General features: G+C 40.1%; 1 protein-coding gene across 2 annotated transcripts in view; it reads right to left on the bottom strand.

The window, feature by feature from the left end:
- The window catches only part of DYM (dymeclin), a 218,972-nt gene that overhangs the window by 102,289 nt on the left and 94,124 nt on the right, over positions 1–22,559 (bottom strand). For both annotated transcript variants that reach the window (XM_009273826.2, XM_009273825.2), the window contains 2 exons: positions 13,108–13,221; positions 11,666–11,760 (listed from right to left, as the gene is read on the bottom strand). In XM_009273826.2, coding sequence (XP_009272101.1) covers positions 11,666–11,760; positions 13,108–13,221 — 209 coding nt within the window. The remainder of the gene's footprint in view (positions 1–11,665; positions 11,761–13,107; positions 13,222–22,559) is intronic.

The following is a 22,559-nucleotide window of genomic DNA, read 5'->3' as shown; positions in this document are numbered from 1 at the left end:
TTTGGAGAAAAACCTACTTGTGGACCCAAGAGCACAATTAATGAGTTACAGAAACATGTCTCTACACAACTTCACAGCAAATTTATTTATTCATTGCAGAACTAAGTGTATTTACTTTACCTAAAAGCCTGTTCTTTCCTAAACTTGCTGAAGGCCATTACCATTAAAAGGGTTGAGTCATTCAACAGTTCTAAAGACCTGGTGCACATTGAAGTTGTTAAATCCTGATTCTTTCTTCTGCACCTATAGTTTCACCCTCCATTTAAAAGCCTCAGATGTTTCAAAGTGCAAGATTCTCCTTGCGAACCACGCAAACTACGGTGAAAGTATATGGTGGTGGGAAGTACCTTGGCTCGAGTACTTAAGAGACTCAGAAATTTCATAAACTGTTCTCTCGTACTCCTAAAATCAGTTAGAAAGCTTGTTTGTAAATCCTCACTTAAGTGCGGGGTCTGAATGAACTCAAAATTTCCATGTGTGGTGGAAAGGAAGGTTTTCAGAAGCAATCTGGAGGGCACCGACACAGGTGAGTTGGGTGTTATCGGTAACTGCTCTACTTCCCTCCTTGCAGCCACTCATACCTATCCTGGCTTCACATACCTGGAGAGAGAAATTAGTTCACTGAACCGCAAAGCTGGAAAAATGTTAGACATACATAATGACATCAGTTAAAATGGGAAATAAGCAGCACCCTGACAAAAAAAAAAAGAAAAAAAAAAAGATTTATAATCAATGCTATAGTTTTGTTTCATACTAATGCTTACTTACAGCCATAACACTATCTTAGTTTGTCAGATAAATTCTTGTAAGTTCATTGCTCATGCTTTTCTTTAGATCACAGTCCACAGTTCTTTCCAAAGAGAAAACTTCTAAAAAGGAAAGAGCACATGTTGTATCTGAATAAAGCGGTTAATGAGCCAAATACCCTGCAACCGAAGATAAAAGACAGGTTCAAGCAAGACATTATCTTGAGTCATCTCTATTTCTGTTAAGGAACACTGTCCTATAAATACCTTCCATTCAAAACAAACTGAGAAGACGAGACTGCAGTTTCTAGGATTCTACTCGAATAGCAAATAATAATTTCTAAAAGACTATTAGAATTCCCTTGGTTTTTTTAAATCTCAGAAAAATCTTATACAGGACAACTTATTGCTATAAAACAGACTTTTTAAATTGTAATAACTGTAAGATTCACTTCTTCAGTGTACTGTACATTAGACACCCAAATCCCAAATAATACAGTGGGATACATCCCAGTAAGCATTTTAGTGGCGTTAATCTTTGTTTCCAGGCCAGCTAAAAGAAACCAAAATTGCACTAATTGACTGGAATAATGCTGCTAGCTTTCTCATTTTTGCTTCCTTTCACTATTAAACACGCAGAAAACTTAAGTGACACAACTCAGAACCTCAGTCTACTCTGCAAATTCATCTGTAAAACAACACTATCACAAAAATAGTTATTTCTGTACAGGTTTCCTCAAATATTTCTTCCTCTCCATCATAACAGGTTTGCACAATCAACAGTTTTAAAAGCTGGAAGGTTCCACCAAAAAAAGAAAAGTTTAATTCCCCAATTTGAAGACTATTATCAAACTGTTCTGTTTCCAAAGAGCTCATGTGGCACAGTAACTATGAATGGGCCATTCATGATAATTAAAATGGGACAATGGGACCGTCTACCTCCAAACTGCAGCTCTCCGTTGCATGCAAGAATCTGCGTGATGCTCTAGATTCCCTGAAACAGGTATCAAGACTTCAACGAACTTCAGTTCTACGGCCAAGATTCTGTGCTAATTTGCATCACGTTCATTTAATCGCACATTCTGCCAAGCGATGACTTGCAGCTTGTAAGACACTGAAGTACCACACAATTTCCTGGATGGCAGAAGACTAATAAGGTGTCGTAATGACTTCCCCCCGCACCACGACACGATTACCACGATGGCTATGTCTTGCAAGTCAGCAGAGACACAAAAAGCGGTCAAGGGAAGAGCAAACTATCTTGTCCAAAGTTGAGCTTTTAGAATGGTGTGTACTTAGCTATTAAAAACCTTTTTCAGCCAGATCAGCAATCAACAACAGTATTTTTAAGGAGTCCTGTGCCCTGATATGCAGAGCAGAGGATAACATAGTTCAGCCTCTCTGCTTCACGTGAGAAGACCCTGAGACAGAGATAAGCAACTGTTTGCCCAAGACCCCTCCGTGGTTCACGCTGATCCAATCTATCTCAAAATAAAGCTGTGAGTCTGTCCACCTGGGAAGTCTCCATAACCCGTGAGCTCGGGGGTCCCGGGCTCTGAACACTTCTAATGGCATGCAGGGCATTCAACTGCTCACGCCAGATGGGGGACGAGGGTATTACTGTCCCATCAGGTGCCCACTCGGAATGCCCAGCAGGTTCAACCAGGCTTAAACCAAGTGCAATGATATTTCCATGTTGGAAAGAGCTGATAGCAGCCTAAAACCTCAACTCCGTATGTTACGCACAGGCAAAAACAGGTGAGCCCACATGGAGTACTCCTCTTTCTGTTGCTACAGATAAAGCAGTGTTTTAATATGTTTGACCACAGCTACACTCAATGCATAGTAACAAAGGATGCTTCATTCCTTTTAAAAATTAACTTAATTACATTTACTTCGCTAAGTCATACCAGCAAGAGGACATTTGCTACTAATATTCTCTTTTCCCTGAGCTGAACAATTGTTGTCTCCCCTTTTGTCACAGCCTTTCCTACTAATTGCAATGACACCTCCCAATTTTGGAATGGCTGATCAGCTTATAAGCTTCCCCACAGCTAACCTAGGTCAACGAGCTACTAATAAGGCCAGCGTACGTTTCTTTTATTTAACGCTGTTGAGATCTTTATATATTGCTTCTGTCTCCCAACAAAAGCCACTCCACAGATTTGGGAACCTCCGTTATGTTTAAGATGTAACAGTGACACAGTGGAGGATGAAGAGCATAAAAAGCATCTGCAAATAGACCAGTGTGTCTGTGCCTGTGAACAGCTCGTGAAAGAGCAAGCCAAAGCTACCCAAGGTTGACCAGTTGACACAAAAATCTCTCCAGGTATCCTGCTGTGCACACAACTTCTACTCCTGACAGTCTAGAGATTAAAACCAAAGTTCAGACTCAGTGGCTTAGAGCTGTTTGATCTTCCATTCCCACAGTGTCCTCTTTTAAACGTGACCTGAACATGAGAATATCCTGAAGGCCCTTTGCCGAGATGCCATTAATTTTCACTCTACTTGGAACATCTAATAAAAATGGGATCATCATTTTTGTAACATATTGCACTGCATGGCGGGGGGGGGGAATCTCATTATAAAGCGGTTTCTCATAAATAGAGTATCATTTTATATCCAGGTTAGATAACAAATGTTTTCTCCTCTAAACTAAAATGCTACAAAACTATTTCAGAGTTAAGAAGCATTAAAAGCAAAATGTCTTTGAGGTTTTTAATTCTTATTTCTGAGGCAATGTCAAACAGTCAATTCTGTGGCCTTCCATGCTGAAGAGAATTTATTGCTAAAATCTAAACCGTACAGCACATGGTAAATGCCACCAAAGCGAAGGACACAGGAAAAAAAAATCAACGCAAATATCTCAAAGTAACAAATTCATCAGGCAGAGCACTACCTGGCAATGAAAGTTCGCTGGGACGAACAGGTCATTTTCTACCGCTTTAAAGCAAACACAGAAAATGAAACAAGCTGGTTGAGTTGCAGATAAATCACCCAAAGTCGAATCCACAGAAAGATGCTTCTTCCCTGCTTACTTCAGTGCCATAATGTCTGCATGAAAATATTCGGGGACATGGATTACAGAAAGCCACTGTTTGTACCGACCGGTCTCCTCAAAGTCCCGAATCAGAGACTGGGCTACAGGGCGTCCTGCACGCTCAGGGCCTGCACCATGAGCACCGCCAATGAAATCCGACATAAGCCTGACGTTAAAAAACTGCACCATGAGCACCGCCAATGAAATCCGGCATAAGCCTGACGTTAAAAAACCCTCTTGTTTAGAAAACTTAGAAAATAGTCATACTGTTGTCATAACTTTCACTAAGGTAGTTTCCTTCTAGCACAACTACAATCCACGTGTGATGCAAAAGAGGAGAAAAAGTGACCTTAGTCTTGAGCAGCTCAGACCGGAGATATTTACATTTCGCTATCAGAAAGCAGGGATTTGTGACTATGCCCCTCCCAGTATCTGCAGAGTTTACATATCACTATATATTTCACTATATATTCTTTAGTGAAACTGTACATTACCCTCAAATCCTTTTTTCTTTTCTTTTGGTTATAAAAAAAGGAAGAGGCAAGCTGATGCTCAGAGAGTTCAGTATTTAACAGCTCTGGCCACAGGACATAAATTCCAAGAACCCCTTCCAGAGCTTGATCTTTTATTATTGTATAATTTGACTTGTGAAGTCTCTTGATGTAAACTGGCGTGAGAGCAGAAGCAGCCTCTTTTCTCTAGGGTTTGCTATTGTGGAAACTCCTCTATTATGATTAAGAGATCAGTAAACTGAGATTTAATTTAATGGTTCAATTAAGATTTGAACCCAGGATATAAAAGACTTGTCTATTGATGGTTCTTATGGTGGCATTAAAAAGCTGCTACCGAAGGGCAGGCTCCCAATGTGCACGGTATGATGCAAACCTGCATGTTTCAAAGCATCCTCAGAGCCACGCAGCTCTAGGCAACAGAAATCCCTTGTTACGACAGTACCAACAGAGAAATAATACAGGAAGCAGGGACTAGTTTTCATATTATGTGTTAACAAAGGTATAGGTTGGCTATTACGCTATAAATCTACCACTGACATCTTACTAGTACTATGTTGCTTTTTGGTTACTGACAACTGAAAGCTGACCTTTCTGAAATAAGACTTTTCCAAAATAAGGTTTCAGAGGGTCAAAGGGTTCCACCCCCAAATTCGGAACAATTTTAGGAAATTTCCTATCTGAAAAACGGCTCTAATTTACCACCGTTCATTCCCCTGCTGTAAGAAAGAAGCCCGAAAGATGAGCTTAACAGAAGTATTGCATACCCCATTCACCTAAGTTCTTTTGCTCAATTCACACATCTCATGTGAAGTTTGAAATGCTTACTATGCTAAAATTTTACCATTTAAAAAACACAATTCCTTTACGAGAAGCAACCCTTCTGTTCCTACACTTAATTTTTCAAAGAACTAAAAACAGATGAGAATTAGAAACCAAACAGCTCTGAAGCATTCATGCAGCAACCTGGCTTTTTTTTTTTTTGCCCAAGTTTTTCTCCTTAAGAAGTGCCTTTGATTTGGGTAACTCAATTTCACTAGTTTTCTGCACCAACTGTCCCATCGCTATTCTCTGGTGAAAGAGGAAGCTATATGTTAAAGAGCTTCCCGAAAGCACCGTGGACATCAAAGGGAAAAAAAAAAAGGCAGGAAAACCAGAATGCTCAGAGCATAAAGCCATGTGGGAGAGAAATTTGTTTATCTTCCTATGTGAGCAGCCTAATGAGTTTCGAGCCAGCAATTACATCTCATTATTGGCACTGCTAAAAAAAATTTATTAAGCAATTGGTAAATTCTAATTTCACCACATTCACACGCTAACAATTTCAGATTTTTCAGTTGAATGCGGCCCCTAATAAGCAGCTCAGATCACACATGTCTTGCTGCTGCATAAAGGTTTTTCTTCTTTGCGGAACACACATACTGGACTATTTGAATAACCAGATGCCTGGCAAATTCAAAATGTCTTCTGCTCTATACACAGAGATCCCTGTTGAAGGAAGTTTAGGTTTAAAAATACTTCAACAATATATATAAAGAAATAAAAAATATTTTATATAAATATTTATATAAAATACACAGTTACATGCATCTATTATCAAAATTCAGAGACTTCCTTAGGAAAAAGTCAAGTTAAAAGACCAGTTATGAGAAATGCATTTTCTCCTCACGCCATACGTATCTTTGACTCTGTAGCATTAACTACAGGAAGCTTTCTTCCTCATCCAGCATCGAATTTGTTCATCAAAGCTACTTGCAGCTGGGAAATACTTAATTACTGCAGTAGCAATACAAGGTTTCTACAGAAACTCGCACATTACAACTTAAAGATAATTTTTAATCCAGCATAATCTTAAACGGAGCTCAAAAGGTGCAGTTTAAAGCAACATCATGCACTCTTATTCTTAACGAACTGTCATAAATATTTGCACTCAAGAAAATCCTGCCAGACTATAAGAGGAAGCAGTAGTAGAAAAATTAAATTACTAACATAGAAAACCGTAAGACAAATGGTTTGGCTGGGGAGGTGAAACTTCTCAAATACAGCAGCACATATCAGAATAGATGGGAATTTTCCTTAGTAGCTTACGAAACATAATTGACTCTACAAAGTGATGAAGACACTGTTGAAGAGTGCAAAGGGAAAGAAGGGTTTCAGCCTCCTCTCAGATGAGAGAAGGTAGACTTGGGGAACCACAGCGACACAGTCATCCTCTACAAGCATGGATATTTAAGCACGCTACTTACAACTCTATTTAAAAAAAGGAAAAAAAAAAAAGAAAAAACCCCAACACTGAGCTACTCCAGTGCCCCGCATCATGTTCCAGGATACCCTACAGCACTCATCACCAGCAGCTTCAAGGCTGGCTGACCAGTAAGAAGCAGGGTTACTATCTCTGCTTCTTCCAGACAGCAACAGAATCAGTACGGCCGGCTCTTCGTCTCACGCTTTGCTCTAGTAACAGGTATAGCAGGGCTATGATGACCCTCAAGTACAACATACTGCACCCTATAGCATGCCCAAGTTAAAAGTCTCTGATCTGTATCCCTTTCAAGCATACCTTTTTTCCTAATCCCACTTGACTCCTGTGAGCATCAGGAGGATGACAGAAACCTCTTTCTTCATAGCGTTCCCTGAATCCCACTGAACTCTCTATGACAGCCAAAGAAATCAACAAAATATGACACTGATACAATTACGTGCCATCTTTAAGTTCCTTAAGTCATCTAACGGGGAGAAGTGCAACCTATAAAGTGTTCTTAATGCCTCACACAGCCCTGCACGTGAATAGCTGTGGTGATAGTGTAGAAAAAAAGGAAAACTGGACAGTGTTTCTAGCCCCATAAAGTCATTTAATGTTAAATGTGCGTGTCTAATTAGTGAGGTGTATGGCAACCTCTAGTGGTATACGGCTGCTTAGAAAACAGCAAACATTCCAATATATGAAGCTATAGGAAAAGCATTTGCCTTAAGTAACCAGTTGTCTTCGTGTCACTAATTTTATTAGAATGCCACGGTGATGAGATGTCAGAATACAGCTGTTCAGGGAAAGACTCTCCATTTACCAAGCGGGCAGGCTAGCTGTAGAAAAGCTGAATGCCATGAAAGCTGTTCCCAAATAGGTTAAAGGAATTAATGCCAACTGACTTGCAGTTTTAAGTGACAAGTCGAATACCTGCACTAATATGCCAGTTAGGTGCGTGGCTTTACTTTTTGGTAATTGTACTTGTAGACTAGAAACCAGGCAAAGGAAACACCTACCCTCATTGCAGGTATGCAATACTCCACCTGGGTGTGCTTTGTTGCTTAGAGACTATACAGCCACCTCTGGTAGTCATTTGTGACAATGACGACATCAACACACATTTTATTTTATTTTTTTATAATAGTCTACCAATATAATTTAAAGATACTACAAATATGAGAGAGACACAGTGCAGTGCAGTATCACCCTTGGCACTACGCTGATAAAATAGCTCCGTGTAATTAAAAACAAACCAGTGGTAACAGCGGATAGAGAAGGGAAGGATCTCAACGTCAGGGCCGTCTACAGCAGAGGACATCCAACATTAAATGAATACTGCCCTGGATCTTATTATAAAACATCTATTACATCTATTTTTACTTCCAGCAGCTGCTTGTGATAGATTTATACAAATCTGTCAATTTTCATGCTTGCTGGAACATGATACGAATTACCCAACATTATGAAGTTGTATTTTACTGAGCTCTTACGTACACTACATTGAATATTCTCAGCTAATTCTTTCATAGAAAATAGTCTTCAGAATTTAGAACAATTGGCAGTCTCTGCTCAGAATAGGATTAGGAAAAAGCTTGCATGGAAATGGAATTACTTCTCACATTAAGGAAGGAATCATTAGAGCATCTGGTGAGGCTTAAATTATGACTGTTGTATTGCTAAGCAGATTTTAAGTTAAGTGTTTCACAGCTACTTAATTTAAAAACCTATACCCTAAAATACTTCATGTAATATAAAGTACCATCTTCTTTTTAGGCTTTTCCTTCACAGAAAACACTTTTTCATTATGAATACTGTGGTTTATTCTCTCAGAGATGCTTCCACTCTGATGGTGGAACCAGAATAGGAATTTAAATATAAATATTCTGATTTGGCATCATGGAGCAAGCTGGGTCCATCAGTGCAGGCTAAATTTAGTAAGGGTGGCTAACAGACTTCGTAAGGTAGGAAAACAAAGGACAACGTATGCCTCAAAATATCAATCTCTTAAGAAATATGTGTGTTCATAAGTATTTATTCCTACTGCTTTTCTTGATAACTGAAACCTTATAACAAAACTGTGTATCTTGAGAGGAAATCAGGTTAAAATACTTCCTTTATGGTGCTTAAGCCTGCCAGGGAACCCAAGGCTGTAAAGCTCCTGAGAAGAAAATGTTACCATACTAGCAGTAAAGTCTTACGGGAGACAGGCTGGCCCTGGAACTGACTCTTCCTTCCAGCCTGCCCGTGTCCTAGCCCCACAGGACATTTTACAACAGATTTTAATACATTTTTATAGTAGGGTCTTTTGATTTATAAGCAATCATGATCATAGTGACAAATTAAATCCCAGTCTTGGTGGCCATTTTTGCCTATTGTCCAGATGTAGGGGGGGGGGGGGGGGGGGGGGGGGGGGGGGGGGGGGGGGGGGGGGGGGAATCAAACATATTCCCTAACCCTCCTCTTGTTTTTCTGGTTCTGTTTTAAATTTAAATTCACGTCCTTCATTACAATTTCTACACTATACTAACATGGAGCGTCTGGCTACAATGAGGCTTAAAAATAACAGCACGGAATATCTTTGGACTATGTAAGAATATCGTATTATATATAATATATATCATATTGCCTTTTTGTTTTACTTTTTCCGTTGATGAGTATATCCATTTTCCGTACCTATCCTTACATTATATCCAACTATAAATACAGCTCCAACCCTGCTGGCACCCAATGCTTGGTATAACCAGCATCCTTCTCAGACTGCTATCCTACCACACTACAGTTGGTTGGATATTGTTTGGTTATTATTTGTGATACTGCCCAGCTCAGATCCCATGCGAAGTCCCTCTGCTAAAAGCCATACAGAAACCAACCAACAGTAGCTACTAAGAGCTTACATCTTTGGAAGAACTAAGAGTTTCGAATATGCCAGTACTATGTGTTTGCTCTAAGGTCTCTCTATTTGGCACATTTCAAGGGTGGCTTTGCTAGTCCTTCACACAGTAAAAGACAGGTAACTTGACAGACAATTTTAATGTGACGGATTTTTTTTTCCCCTGTTTTCTGCCACTTGCCCCTATTGCCTCCTTTCCGCACACCAGTGTTAAGCAACAACAGCAGTCTGTCTGCCTTCAATAAGAATATCAGCACAATTATTTCACAACTAAAATCAAGCAGCAATGTTGAAGTCTCGTCGTAACTATGCATGCCTAGAGAGATGACGAATAAGGCACCCAAACGTCACAGCAGATTGTTGAAACGTTGCATACACGGAGTGCAAGAGAATTTCTGGGTGTTGCACGTCCTTCCTTGGGTCTTGAGGTGGGTCTTAAAGGTCAGGGAGTCAATCTGCCCCAAAGATGCCATTACAGATGGTGAAAACTGCATGTGAGAAGGCTGGAAAAGGCTGGTGTAGGGAGGAGCCTCACAGCACACAAAGGCTCCTTTTATGTTTCCGAGTTTTAAGGTTGAGGTGAGACGTGCGTGCAAAGGTACTGAGGTTGCTGCTTCTCTACTGATGGTTGCCACCTCTTCTGATAAGCCAGCAGACCACATGCTTAGCCATTTCATAACCCAATCAAACCAAAATAATCCAGCTGAGCTTACTATGAACCATGAGTTTAAGTTTTCAACAGGAGACGTCCACAAACTCAGAGCATTTTGACAAAAGCCAAGCCACACGGAAATACACGTGCAGTTACGCCACACGACTACAAGATTACTGAGTGGTGATAACAGCCGCCTGTAACGGGACTAGCAAGATAACCTCTTCCTGGCCCAAATATAACCAGAGGAACACAGCTCGTGCTTTGGTCTGCAGAAACAGCAGTAGAATAAAATGGAACAAAACAGAAACCGGGAACATAGGAAAAAGCCCTGAAGTGGAAAAAGTAGTATCACACTAAAAACCAGACCATGTTTTTGAGCATCAAGGTAGTGTATCTCACACCACGCTAGGATCTATGATTTCAGAGGCCAACATTTGCAAATGCTTGGAAAACTCAGAGACTCTATGTCTATGATCTGAGAAATGAAGAGAGCAGGTATTTAAGACAATGTCTGTGATACGTAACAGGAAAATAGCTTCAATTCAAATTCTGAACACTCATTATCACTGCCAAGGGTATGAAAAGAGGGTGACTGTCAAGCAGGGAAAAGGTAATGGCAGAATGCATTCATCCTGGATACATGTCCATACTTTTACAACCAACCATTTCCAAAAGAGAAGGGGCTCGGAAAGAATTAAATCCTGAAGAGCAGTGGTTTAAGAACACGATGTATCTCTCGTTAACCCAGTCCTTTACAAAGTGTACAGGCACGCAATTATCATGTACTTATTTTTGGCACACTGTCTGTACTTGACAAGCACTATAACAGTTTATTCCAGATCGCATTAACAAGGACCTTCCCGGTTTCCCTTGGAGCGTGGAGCAGGGCTGGCTGCCAAGATGAGAAGGGTGCCTGACGCATGATTACCTGCCTTTACAAAAGTGGTCTGCAGCACAGATACAAAATAGGAAGGACCAACTTCAGTATCTACTTCTTTAAAGCTATGGCCCTGTTTTCGAACCAGAGCAGATATCAACTATTTATTACTATACAGGCTAATAAACTTTATCACTTGAAAAGCACGGGTGTAGGTTTTATTGCCCATATTTGTAGGGCCCCGTCACAAAATGATCGTTGCGTTACGTCTGATTTAACAAATAGATCTTTTGCCAAATACGCCGGAAAAAGTAAAGCAAGTTGCAAATCCAGTCTGCGTAGTACTTGAGAACCACCACTCAGTGCATTTTTATAATAACGTGACACATGACTAAAAAAAAGTATAATTCACACAAATCCCTGAAAACCTTCTGGTTTGAAAGCAGCTACTGGCCGTCCTGTTAAGAGAATCAAAAGTCAGAAGTTTCTCAGACAGAGAAACTAATACTTTTTGTGCATTCAGAACAGAATCAAGTACAAAGCAAGTAAGATTTATTCTGGGATTATTTAGTTATTCAGTTATCATTTCAGCTATTTAGTTCATCAGTATCTATTGAGGTATATAAAATTCAAGTTCCTCTACTCCTGAGTTTCAGCAAAGATGAGTTTCAAGAGAAGTCTATTTGTGAAGTTTTATATTTACCTGATGATCCTCTGAGCAGCATACTGATGAAGTGAGCGGAACTGTGCTGACATATTTGCTAAGGCTGCCAGACAATTTGTATGAAGGTATTTGTCCTGTCAGAAAGAGGAGGAAAGGAAAAAAACACATCAAATTGTCCTTTTGATATATATTGACACCAATTGCAGGAATCATTCAAAAGACTGAGTAATATATGTGGCTTTGAAGGACACGGTCAAAAGCATATAGCAGAAACGCAAAGTGTATATACTTGGTGATGTTTTAAATATGTTTTCTTAAAATACAAGGCTTATAAAAGAGTGATTGTTTCATACAGATTTCAGAGCGTATATATGTGTACGTGTACATGCATATGTATGTGTGTGTCTTCACTTCTTTAGCAATGTTGATTTACAATGCCATCACAGACGTAACATATATTGAAAGACATTCTCCTCCACTCCCTCTCTCTCCTTTTTGCAGTCTTATCCTAAAATTTTCTGCTTCATAACTCATCTCCCTATTAACTCTTTCAAAGCATTCTGTATATCCCACAACTATAACCATACGATACTTCAGAGATCCGGTCCCCTTGTTAGCATCCCTGAAACCATTTGACCAGATAAGCATTTCAATGACGGCCCTGTCGAAGTTGAGGGTTTTCACAGAACCAAACTTGTCCGCTTATCCAATCCAAGAGAGATTTATTTTCCCTACTCAAGTCTAAAATATGCATTTACATAACGTAACAGATTCCAGATCCTACAAATATATGCCAAGAATGTCCTCGTTTCTTCCAATGCTTTTGATCATAAAAGTGAAACCCTTAAGTTTTCCAATTTAAAATATATTTAATTTTTTTCCCTACTTTTTCATCTAAAAACTTCTGTGCCTTTAATTGTTGAAAATATACAAAAGTGTATAATACCATGCTTACGTGTTTGAGATAAGGTATAGAATCAAATGCTTGAAAAATGCACAAAGACACTCTGATAGGAGGCTATGAAGTTGAAGCAGTTTTGCTTTGCTAGGGCTCAAAAAGGTTTTACGGCCCAGTCACTGTCCTACTTCATAAAAGCACTAACAATAAATAGAGCTGAAATTCCCACTTCTGAGTAACTGAACAGACACAAACAACCTATAAGGAGTCATTTCTTCTCATCAACCTAAGGAACTTTTCCTTCTCATCTGAAGATGAGCAGTTCGGTGCCTGAATCATGGACTTTAGAGAAACCCACTCAATGGATTGAACGATAATACAGAGACGGTGTTACAAGTTCAGAACCACTTATTGTTGTGCTTCGTTAATATGGCTGATCTGCCCATTCCTTCCCTCCTGTAAATTCAGATGCCAACTGGTTGCAACAGAATGAAGAAAATCCCACACCCTGTTTGAAATCGAATTCATGCTGTTGAAGTTAGAAATCCACTCTACGTGCATAAGCGCTACACGTAACTCTTACCCTTGTCCGTGTCATGTTGTACTGGATGGTTCTTATCACGACTAGTATCAGGAGACTCCCAAGTGAGATCTCTGTTAAGACACGCTCAGCATACCAAGTGATATTTTTCAATATCTGAAAAAAAAAAGAACAAAGTTCTTCAGCACCTAGGTCTGAATAAGAACATAGAAAGTTGTCTGGACTCTCGCATTCCTTAAGATAGGTAAATTAGCTTCCAGCTTCAAATGTGACCAAAACCTATTGTATTCTAAAGCAAGAATAAAAGAAAATTTAAAAAAAAAAAAGAAAAAGACAGACTTCTGCAGTATTATCACCTAGTAGATCTCATCAACTTTATCATAAGACATCTGGAAACACACTAAGTGTAGAAAGATGATGAGATTTGGCAATTCCCTAATTTCTATGCCCTGTGCCACCACACTCCTATCTATATTCTTTCGATCTTACCCTTCACACTTTAAAAAGTCTCCAGTTCCACCCTAGCCACCTGAATAACGTTGCCAATTCCTTCCCATTTTCCCTCATTACAAGTTGGGCAAGAGGCAGCACGTACAAGCTCTGACTGATCGGCAAGAGCGCACATGCTGAAGGACACAGGGCAGATCAACAGGTTAACTGTTGACTTCACACTGAAGCCTTTCTCTTGCCAGAGGTGAGGTCTCTTCCCTTAACAGGTTAGAGAAAGTCATCAGCTAGGTTAAGAGCTTCATATCTTTCAGTGCTCTCCACTATCAGGGTGGATGAAGTTTACCACCATTTCTGAGTTTATTGCAGAAGGAGAATCAATCCGCTCTTTCCTCTTAGAGTACTCAGCCGACCAACCTGGAGTGATACAGCAAACATATGCACAAAAAAACCCTGCCTTAAAGGACTGGTAAAAATGAGTCAACAGGAACTGCCCTAAAAACATGGAGAAGATCCTCTATAAATTCAGGGTTATTCTGGGTCAAACCAAAAATTTGCTTAAACAAGGACTATTCCACACAAAGTTGTCACTCTGTATAACTTTGATATATTTGATATATTAAGTACATTTCACTGAAACTTCATGTTCAGATGTCTTAAAAACCCAGCCAAACCCCACCAACCTCACTGATCAACTTCATTAATTAGCCTCTTCTCTTAAAAAGCTATATGAAAACACACTTCTGACTATATTCCTTCTTCCCACCGCTCCTTTGGATGAGTGAAAAGAATTGTTGCCCTTCATTTTATGTCATTTCTGCTTTTAGAATTCCCTCTTCCTCCCACTAACAAGCTCGCTCAGCAAAACCCCTTCTTTCTTCAAGAAAGAGGATGGAGAAGTAGCAACTGATTTCCTGTGAGGAGATATGGAGACTTGGCCACTGAATGACTTGCAGAACACAAAGGGAAAGGCAATGCTGGGAACTACTTCAAGCTGCTGCTGATTTTGTACTATTTACTCCTTGTGTCTAGGACAGACACATTCAAATAAACTGTGATGGAAAGAATCATAACTTTATTTGTGAAAAAGAAGGGATACCTGGAAAGTAAAACTAAAATCATATATATATATATATATTTTAGTGAAATATTTAAAAAATAGCACTTTCAGAATCTAAAGCCTCATACAGCTACCTAAAAAAACCCCGGATAATCTATGCAAGGATATCTACACAGGCTTCTGAAGGAATATAATACTAAATTCTGCAAAATCTGTGGCAAAATTCAAGCTCAAAGTTTAGGCGTCTCTCATTACGAAGTGTTACACCATAGCATCATCCCTTGGTTTGGTAGTGCAGGACTCTTCCACTACAACTCAACATTGCCACAGAGAAATGATTCCGCATCTGAAAGCAAAAACATTGGGTGTACTCACACATTCAGGTAACCTGGAGAAATGGACAATCAACACATAGGTATTTAGATCTCATTATTTGTTTGTTAAAGGTGCAAAACACCGCCTTGCCTCATTAATGGTAATGGCAAAAGGTTACTTCGTTTCTTTGATAATCAGGTGTTCACTTTACAAACAATTGTATGCCATGTTTTTAAATGATGTAAGTCACTCAGTTGCTAATCACTAAAAGAGCACAGAACTGGAATCCAAAAAGGTCACCCCGTATTTGTAGTTTCCATAATATTAAATTTGTCATTTGAAATTCTGTGTATTTAAGGGGATTAGTAATTATGGTCATGCACACTGTTCAGCTCATCAAGGGCAGTACATTAAGCAATCTTTTTCTCTTTGCCTATATTTGAGAAGGAAATGGGAGACCGAGAGCTATTTTACTAACACAGCTTCTTCCGTTCAGCCCAGAGCCTGGATCTGTGCAAACCTTTATGAATTACAGAATCATAGAGTCACTTAGGTTGGAAAAGACCTTTAAGATCACCGAGTCCAACCGTTAACCTAACACTGCCAAGTCCACCACTAAACCATGTCCCTGAGCACCACATCTACACGACTTTTAAATACCTCCAGGGATGGGGACTCCACCACTTCCCTGGGCAGCCTCTTCCAATGCTTGACAACCCTTTCAGTGAAGAAAGTTTTCCTCATGTCCAATCTAAACCTCCCCTGGCGCAAGTTGAGGCCATTTCCTCTCGTCCTATCGCTTGTTACTTGGGAGAAGAGCCCGACCCCCACCTCGCTACAACCTCCTTTCAGGGAGTTGTAGAGAGCGATGAGGTCTCCCCTCAGCCTCCTCTTCTCCAGGCTAAACAACCCCATTTCCCTCAGCCGCTCCTCATCAGACTTGTTCTCCAGACCCCTCACCAGCCTCGTTGCCCTTCTCTGGACACGCTCCAGCACCTCGACGTCCTTCTTGGAGTGAGGGGCCCAAAACTGACCACAGTATTCGAGGTGCGGCCTCACCAGTGCCGAGTACAGGGGCACGATCACTTCCCTACTCCTGCTGGCCACACTATGTCTGATACAGGCCAGGATGCTTTTCATACAGTGGAATATCAGTAGGCTACGTAGGAGTCCTGTAAGAATATTAACAGCACATTTGTCATTGCAGATGACAACTTGTTTTTAAATGGAACATATTTCTTTGAAGAGAAAATTAAAAGTTGTATTATAAAAAGAACGCTTCACGTAGGAAGTTCTTATTGTCCCTTTCTAATTATCTTCCTGATCTTTGTTTCTCCTCCATCAGTCCACTTTGGTATTGAGTTTTCCCCATGCTCCCTGTAGTTGGGTTTGGAATATCACCAATATAATCAGCCAACAGACTGCTGTTGACCAATCCTTCCGAATATGAGTCAGCAAGGCAGTCTGATGTATTTTACGGTATGCCTGCTGCCGAACCTCTTTTCTAGTCAGCAGCCTTAATTTGTGCAGTAAGTTTAAGACACACACACAGAGCATATGCCTCCCACAAAGCCCCATAAACTAAGGAAATGATTTATACTACAATCTGTGAAACATCAAAGATCTTAAGTACTATGCTGTTTTGAGGACCCAACAGGCACTCAAAACACCGCAGTAATGCAAGTTATATTAGTGATGAGAATGGAGAGGTTTAGACTATAGTTGTTTTATGTCACCTACTCTGAAATACATACTCACAAAGCCCTGTAACTTACATATAATTCTGCTTCGTTTTATCCATCAACTTTTACCCTTAAATCCCAAACACGTATGTCACAGGCTCTCTTTGCTTTAAGCGTTTCTTTTCATTATCAGTTGGGATCAAGTCCTCCTTCCCTTCCACCACCATACTCCCACCTATGCCTTTAAAAGCATTTTTATCAGCTCCAAACACAAAGCAAAGTAAGACCTATCCTATCAAATACACAGGATGATGACAACGAAGACCTTTGAGAAATGCATCCAACAGTTCCGCTCACAGCAAAATTTGCAGTCAGGACAGACCTACACGTGATTAATCAGAGACATTCAAAGCAGCAGAATTAAAGGGAAAAAACAATTTTTTTTAAAGGAAGCATTCTTATAGGGCTCCTCCTTTGGGGCAGAAAAGCAGCCACCACCTTCACACACCTGATTTTCTTGGCTACCCTCAGCTTGATGCCCCCTGTAAGCGCCCGGCTGCCCAGGCCACCCATCCCCTGACGGCCAGCAAGGCACTTGCTTTTCGAGTACTCCCCCGCAGAGCACCCCAAGCCGAGCTCCGCAACGGGTACTGCGGCTTTTCCCAGCATTTGTGATAGGAGTATTGCTGGCAAAAATCTGGGTATTATTTAACACAAGGCGCTGGGGGATATTATATTTCCCGTAGTATTGTGTAGGATCCTACCGTAAGTAATGCTTAATAGTCAAGACATAATTACACATACATTTTATCAAAACTCTTAGTCAATAGATTCCAAAGCAAAACCCAAGTGAAAAAAAAGAAAATCCTATGAAGCTTATTCTAGACAAGGGTAATACTTTACAAGTACTATCTTTAAAATGCCTTTTTTTTTTCTTTTCTTTTTTAAACATTTTTTTAACCTTCTAGGCTCTGCAAATTCCACGTGCACGCACGTTTCTTTCATTTACCTCCCATCATTCTCACCTTAACTCTGTGTCTCTTGATGCTCTTTCACAGTACAAGAGACATTTGAAATAGCATCTTAATTAGGATTCATCAAACTCTCTCCTCCCTCACTTTATCCCTAGCATACCCGAAAGCCTCTTTCATTAAGTATTTCAGAGAAGATTGCATTTGCCTATGCTGAAAGATCTTGGTGTTTTTTTGATGAACCTCCTAAAAAGGAGGAACCTCCTAAAAGGATTCTTACCCATTTATGCTTTGAAAATCATGCATACAAAGGCCTATGCAACAAGAGGTACATCCCAAATATCATTACAGACTAGATACACTAAAACAAACAAACAAAAAAGATATAGCCACTGAAGACATTTGGTAGGCTCAGGAAATTAATGTTAGTAGGTAAGCTGATATAGTTTGAGATACAGAAGTCATTTCTGTACCATGTATGAAGAGACAAAATAAAAGTTCAGATCATTAAAATAATAAAAAAAAAAAAAAGCATCTCCGTTACCACATGCTACCTAGTACCTGACTTTTTGTCAGCACCTCCCTATTTCCCACAAGGCAGCTGAAGTGAAGCCAATGACTATAACCTATAGATGGGAAAACCACTGTTTAATTGTAGTGCAGTGCTGGCTAAGGTGACAAACAGCCCCAGCAACAGGCTCAAGTGTGACAATTTCTGGTAAACCCCTTTTGCTCAAAGGATAGAAAAATCAGAATATGGGGAAGAAGGAAAGACTTGAGAGGTATTTAAGGGAAGAATGGTCAAGGCTGAGGAACAAATAGGAAACATGAAATCACTACAAGAAAGGTTTCCACCTACAGCAGGCTATGAGTGGATGCGGAAACAGGTATAATTTCTGGTTATAACAAGTCAATAATACTATTTTAAGACAAAGTGATGACGGTATAGATGAAAGCAAGTCATCCAAGGAGTTTCAGTAAACAAGGACAACTAGTCAGGACGGACAACATAGACGAATAACAGGAACAGCCTGAAAGACAAAGAAAAATCCACATATACTTACACAAAGCAGGCAACTGAAAAGTTAAAAAAAGCTGTTAGTTGTGTAATTAATGGATTACACATAGGAACTTCAGTACAAGAAGATACTCTGCTAGAGGAGAACTTGATCATCCCGAGGCTGATAAGCATAAACCTATGATCAGATACAGCAAGTCAGTGGGTTACTTCGCAACTGCAAAGCGCTAAAATAAGCGTAGACAGTCACTTTGGTTGCAATTAATTGTTTGCGATTTCTTAAAAACAGCTTATTTACGACCACGTGAACATACCTGTTTTCAAGAGAAGATTTTATATAAATAAACAAATGAACCACTCTGACAACAAAAAATATCTCAAGCTGAGCGCTTGAACCTTCCAGAAGAAAAATATACTGCTATTTGAAGAACCGTATATGATCACAAAGTAATGGTTACATTCTATAATATATAAATATAACAGGGATAAGTTGTGGTTGCACGTTTCATTTCCTGACTTCTGAATGCTTAGAGTACTGAAAATTTAACGTACTTTTAAAAACAAAATGTATCTATGAAAATGGGTAGTATAAAATACTGTTTGTTTTGACCTCACACACAATGGAAATCCAAAGCAATGGGACATAATGGGACATATTTCTAGACGCTTATTGAAAAGAAAGAATTTTACTCAATTTGCTCTAAAGTGATACCCAGTGGTTGGTTTTTTTCCCCTCTGAGATAAAATACACTTACCCCGACAAAAGATCAACTTACTGATTAAATCTCTAATAGCTATTTCTTATAGTCCCTCATTTACGAGCGAAATAGCAAAGCAACCTCCTCCCACAAATAAAACGAGGCCCATGTTTCTTCCCACTCCCTCTGGCGTTATTTTGTGGGGCACATCCCTCCACTTTACCAACCAAAGTGGAAGTTCCTTGATTCACACTATGATGGAACTCAGGAGTCTCAGGTCCCGTCAGGTGCTCTCTCACAAAGGGCGTTCCCACGGGACAAGAGGAACGGGACTGGAACAAGTTAGATAACCTCAAGTACGACCTTGAGCCCTCCAACGTCTCCAATCACATCTTTCTCATCCACCTATAGCTCCCTGTGCTACGCACAAGCCTTCACCCTTCCTGTTTTCCCGCCCTGTAGCCCATACCCAGCTCCTTGTCCTCCCAGATCCCATTCCTTCTCAGATCTTTCTCTTCCCAGCTTCCAATTCCCCCACCCACACCTTGCCCGTTCCAGCCTCTCATGGAAAAGAAGTCTGACTTCACCTTCTCCAGCATTTTGTCCCTCTGCTCCTACCCTGCCTCTTTTCTCGTTTCTTTGCTCAGCAATCCCAAATCTTACCTGTTTCTTGTTTAATTCATGTCTCTCTCCCCCACTGCACCCATCCCATGTTCCTTGTGCAGCCAGCCACAGCCCCCTTCCAATTTCTCCTAATCGTTGTCACGTCAGGCTCCTGCTTCTATACTCTTTCTTTAGTGTGTAGACGGTGGCGCTTAGGGACATGGTTTAGAGGAGAGGCTGCCCAGGGAAGTGGTGGAGTCACCATCCCTGGAAGTATTTAAAAGACGTGTAGACAAGGCGCTTAGGGTCACGGTTTAGAGGTGGACTTGGCAGTGTTAGGTTTACGGTTGGACTCGATGATCTTAGAGGTCTTTTCCAACCTAAATGATTCTATGATTCCATGTGGCTTCAACCATTGCCAAGCAGCACCAGAAGCATCGCTGGGTGCACAGTCCCATCCCACAGGAGCTGGGAGCAGCACTTACACAAGCTTCAGCTTGTCCCTACAGATCTCAACTGATAAATGCTCCCTGGCCAGGGGAGGATGCAAACAGCCCGGCTCTGGGAGCAGCAAAATGAGAATATTCAATCACCATGGACATCAGGCCACCTCCGGCTACGTATCTGCTGTGCAGATGGAAACAGACTGCTCCCCTTCCCCCAGACATTTATAATTTGGTCAAATTTAGTCAGATTATCAGCAGCAGAACCCTAGCACAAAGACTACCTGCCAAATTTCAAATTCCTAATGCAAAACATGACCTTACCAGAGCTTGTTAAAGAACACGTTGACAGCTGTAACCATGCACAAGACATGTTCATGCCCTGGTCTCGCTCCAGAAATGGCCAATGGTTCTCACTGAAACTTTAAAAACACCAACCCTGGAAAATGACATTCACTGAGACAACTATGCCTTGGAATAGTCCACTACTCTTAAAAAAACAAACCACCAAACACCCCCCGCCCCAAATTCAAAGTTAAAAACTTACATACCAGTCCCTGTCACCTCTACTCTCTCCCCCCCCATACTGAAGAAAGCAACCACAGCAGGTAGGCAACGAAATGCCTATTTAAAAAACAACAGCAACCATCACCATCCCTCACACGGTTTTGGATTTCAGAGGCATGTAACATGAAAGTACCTTAAATTTCAAAACCATCTACCCGAAATCAGTGCCGCAATTTGAACAATCTCATTGGTTTGCAGTCTACTCTCTCCCCCCCCATACTGAAGAAAGCAACCACAGCAGGTAGGCAACGAAATGCCTATTTAAAAAACAACAGCAACCATCACCATCCCTCACACGGTTTTGGATTTCAGAGGCATGTAACATGAAAGTACCTTAAATTTCAAAACCATCTGCCCGAAATCAGTGCCGCAATTTGAACAATCTCATTGTTTTGCAGATAATATTAAAAAGGGAAAAAAGAAAAACAAAAAGCTCAGACCTGGGGTGGTCTTGCAAGAATAATAAAAAAAAAAAAAAAATTAAGAAGTTTTGATTAACGAGACTTTTTAACACCAGGCTCCTGGACGCCTACAACTCAGGGTGCAAGAACTGCAGATGCAAAGAACAGGAACTCAGTTCTATATATACCCAGCACTGAGATTCTCAGTCTCGGTTTCCTATAACTTTGCTTGTGGGCTATTTCTTAACGCAATAAAAGTAAACACAGTTAAATTGTGATTTACAATCTATCATTATTTACTACAGCATGAAGTACTATAGTAGCACTATAGGTTACTGCTACATAAAGTACTATATGATGTTATTTTGACACCCGATGTCATTTTATTTAGAGTTTCATAAATCAGAGAAGAAAAGTCACAAATACTTGTCCCCTTTAGGGAATTCTTGCATTTACTCGTTTACCTTGTTGTTGTTGCTGTTATTATTAGTGAAAGAAATTGAGCTCTACGTGGTTACAGGGACCTAACTGCATTAAGCCAATTGCAGGAACAGGACCTATGGTTTTGATCATATTTTCCAGGCAGTTAAGACCGCATTCATTTTAAACAAAAAATGCTTCAGCAGTCAAAAAGAGTTTCTGTGGTTTCCTGAGCTTTTTACCAGTCAGTATAATCACAAGATTTATAAAACTGTGCTTACTAAAATTAATCTTAAAAATCAATAAATAAATGTGGGTTAAATACCACAAAGGAAAATAGCCCATAAATGGACTGTACAGTCATGCCTCTTATAAGAACAGTACACACACTACACAGCAGCAGAGAGAAAAACAGGTTGACCTAAAATACATCAAATCCTTTTTTTCTTCATACTTCGCCCAAGTGATGGGGGGAAAAAAATAATCCTGCTGTAATTGCTAAAATTTGATAAACATTTGCAGTGAATACAAGTTTCATTCCAGTTGTGTAACTGAGGCTAGATGTTCACATTTTACAGAAACACCTATACAGCTTTCCTGACTCCATTCATTTTGCTGCCCTATGATACCCTCTCAGCCTTTAGGAGATGTGGAGTTAATATTTAAGAAAGCATGAGACTAACGTCTTACTTTATACTGTAGTTTTTGAATAGTAACTTGATCATTCATACCTGGAAACATCCATTTAAATAATCCAAAAAGATGGGTGAGGGGAAGTGATTTATCAGTACGGTTTTGAATCCTTTTTCCACAAAGTGGGGCACTAACTACACTTACTTCCCATCACGGGATCTGTAGGAACCCACTAC

This window comes from Aptenodytes forsteri, unplaced genomic scaffold (assembly GCF_000699145.1).
Source record: "Aptenodytes forsteri isolate BGI_AS27 unplaced genomic scaffold, ASM69914v1 Scaffold31, whole genome shotgun sequence".
NCBI lineage: Eukaryota > Metazoa > Chordata > Aves > Sphenisciformes > Spheniscidae > Aptenodytes > Aptenodytes forsteri.
The sequence above is the reverse complement of the archived record's forward strand: the minus strand, read 5'-3'. Positions and strand labels throughout refer to the sequence as shown.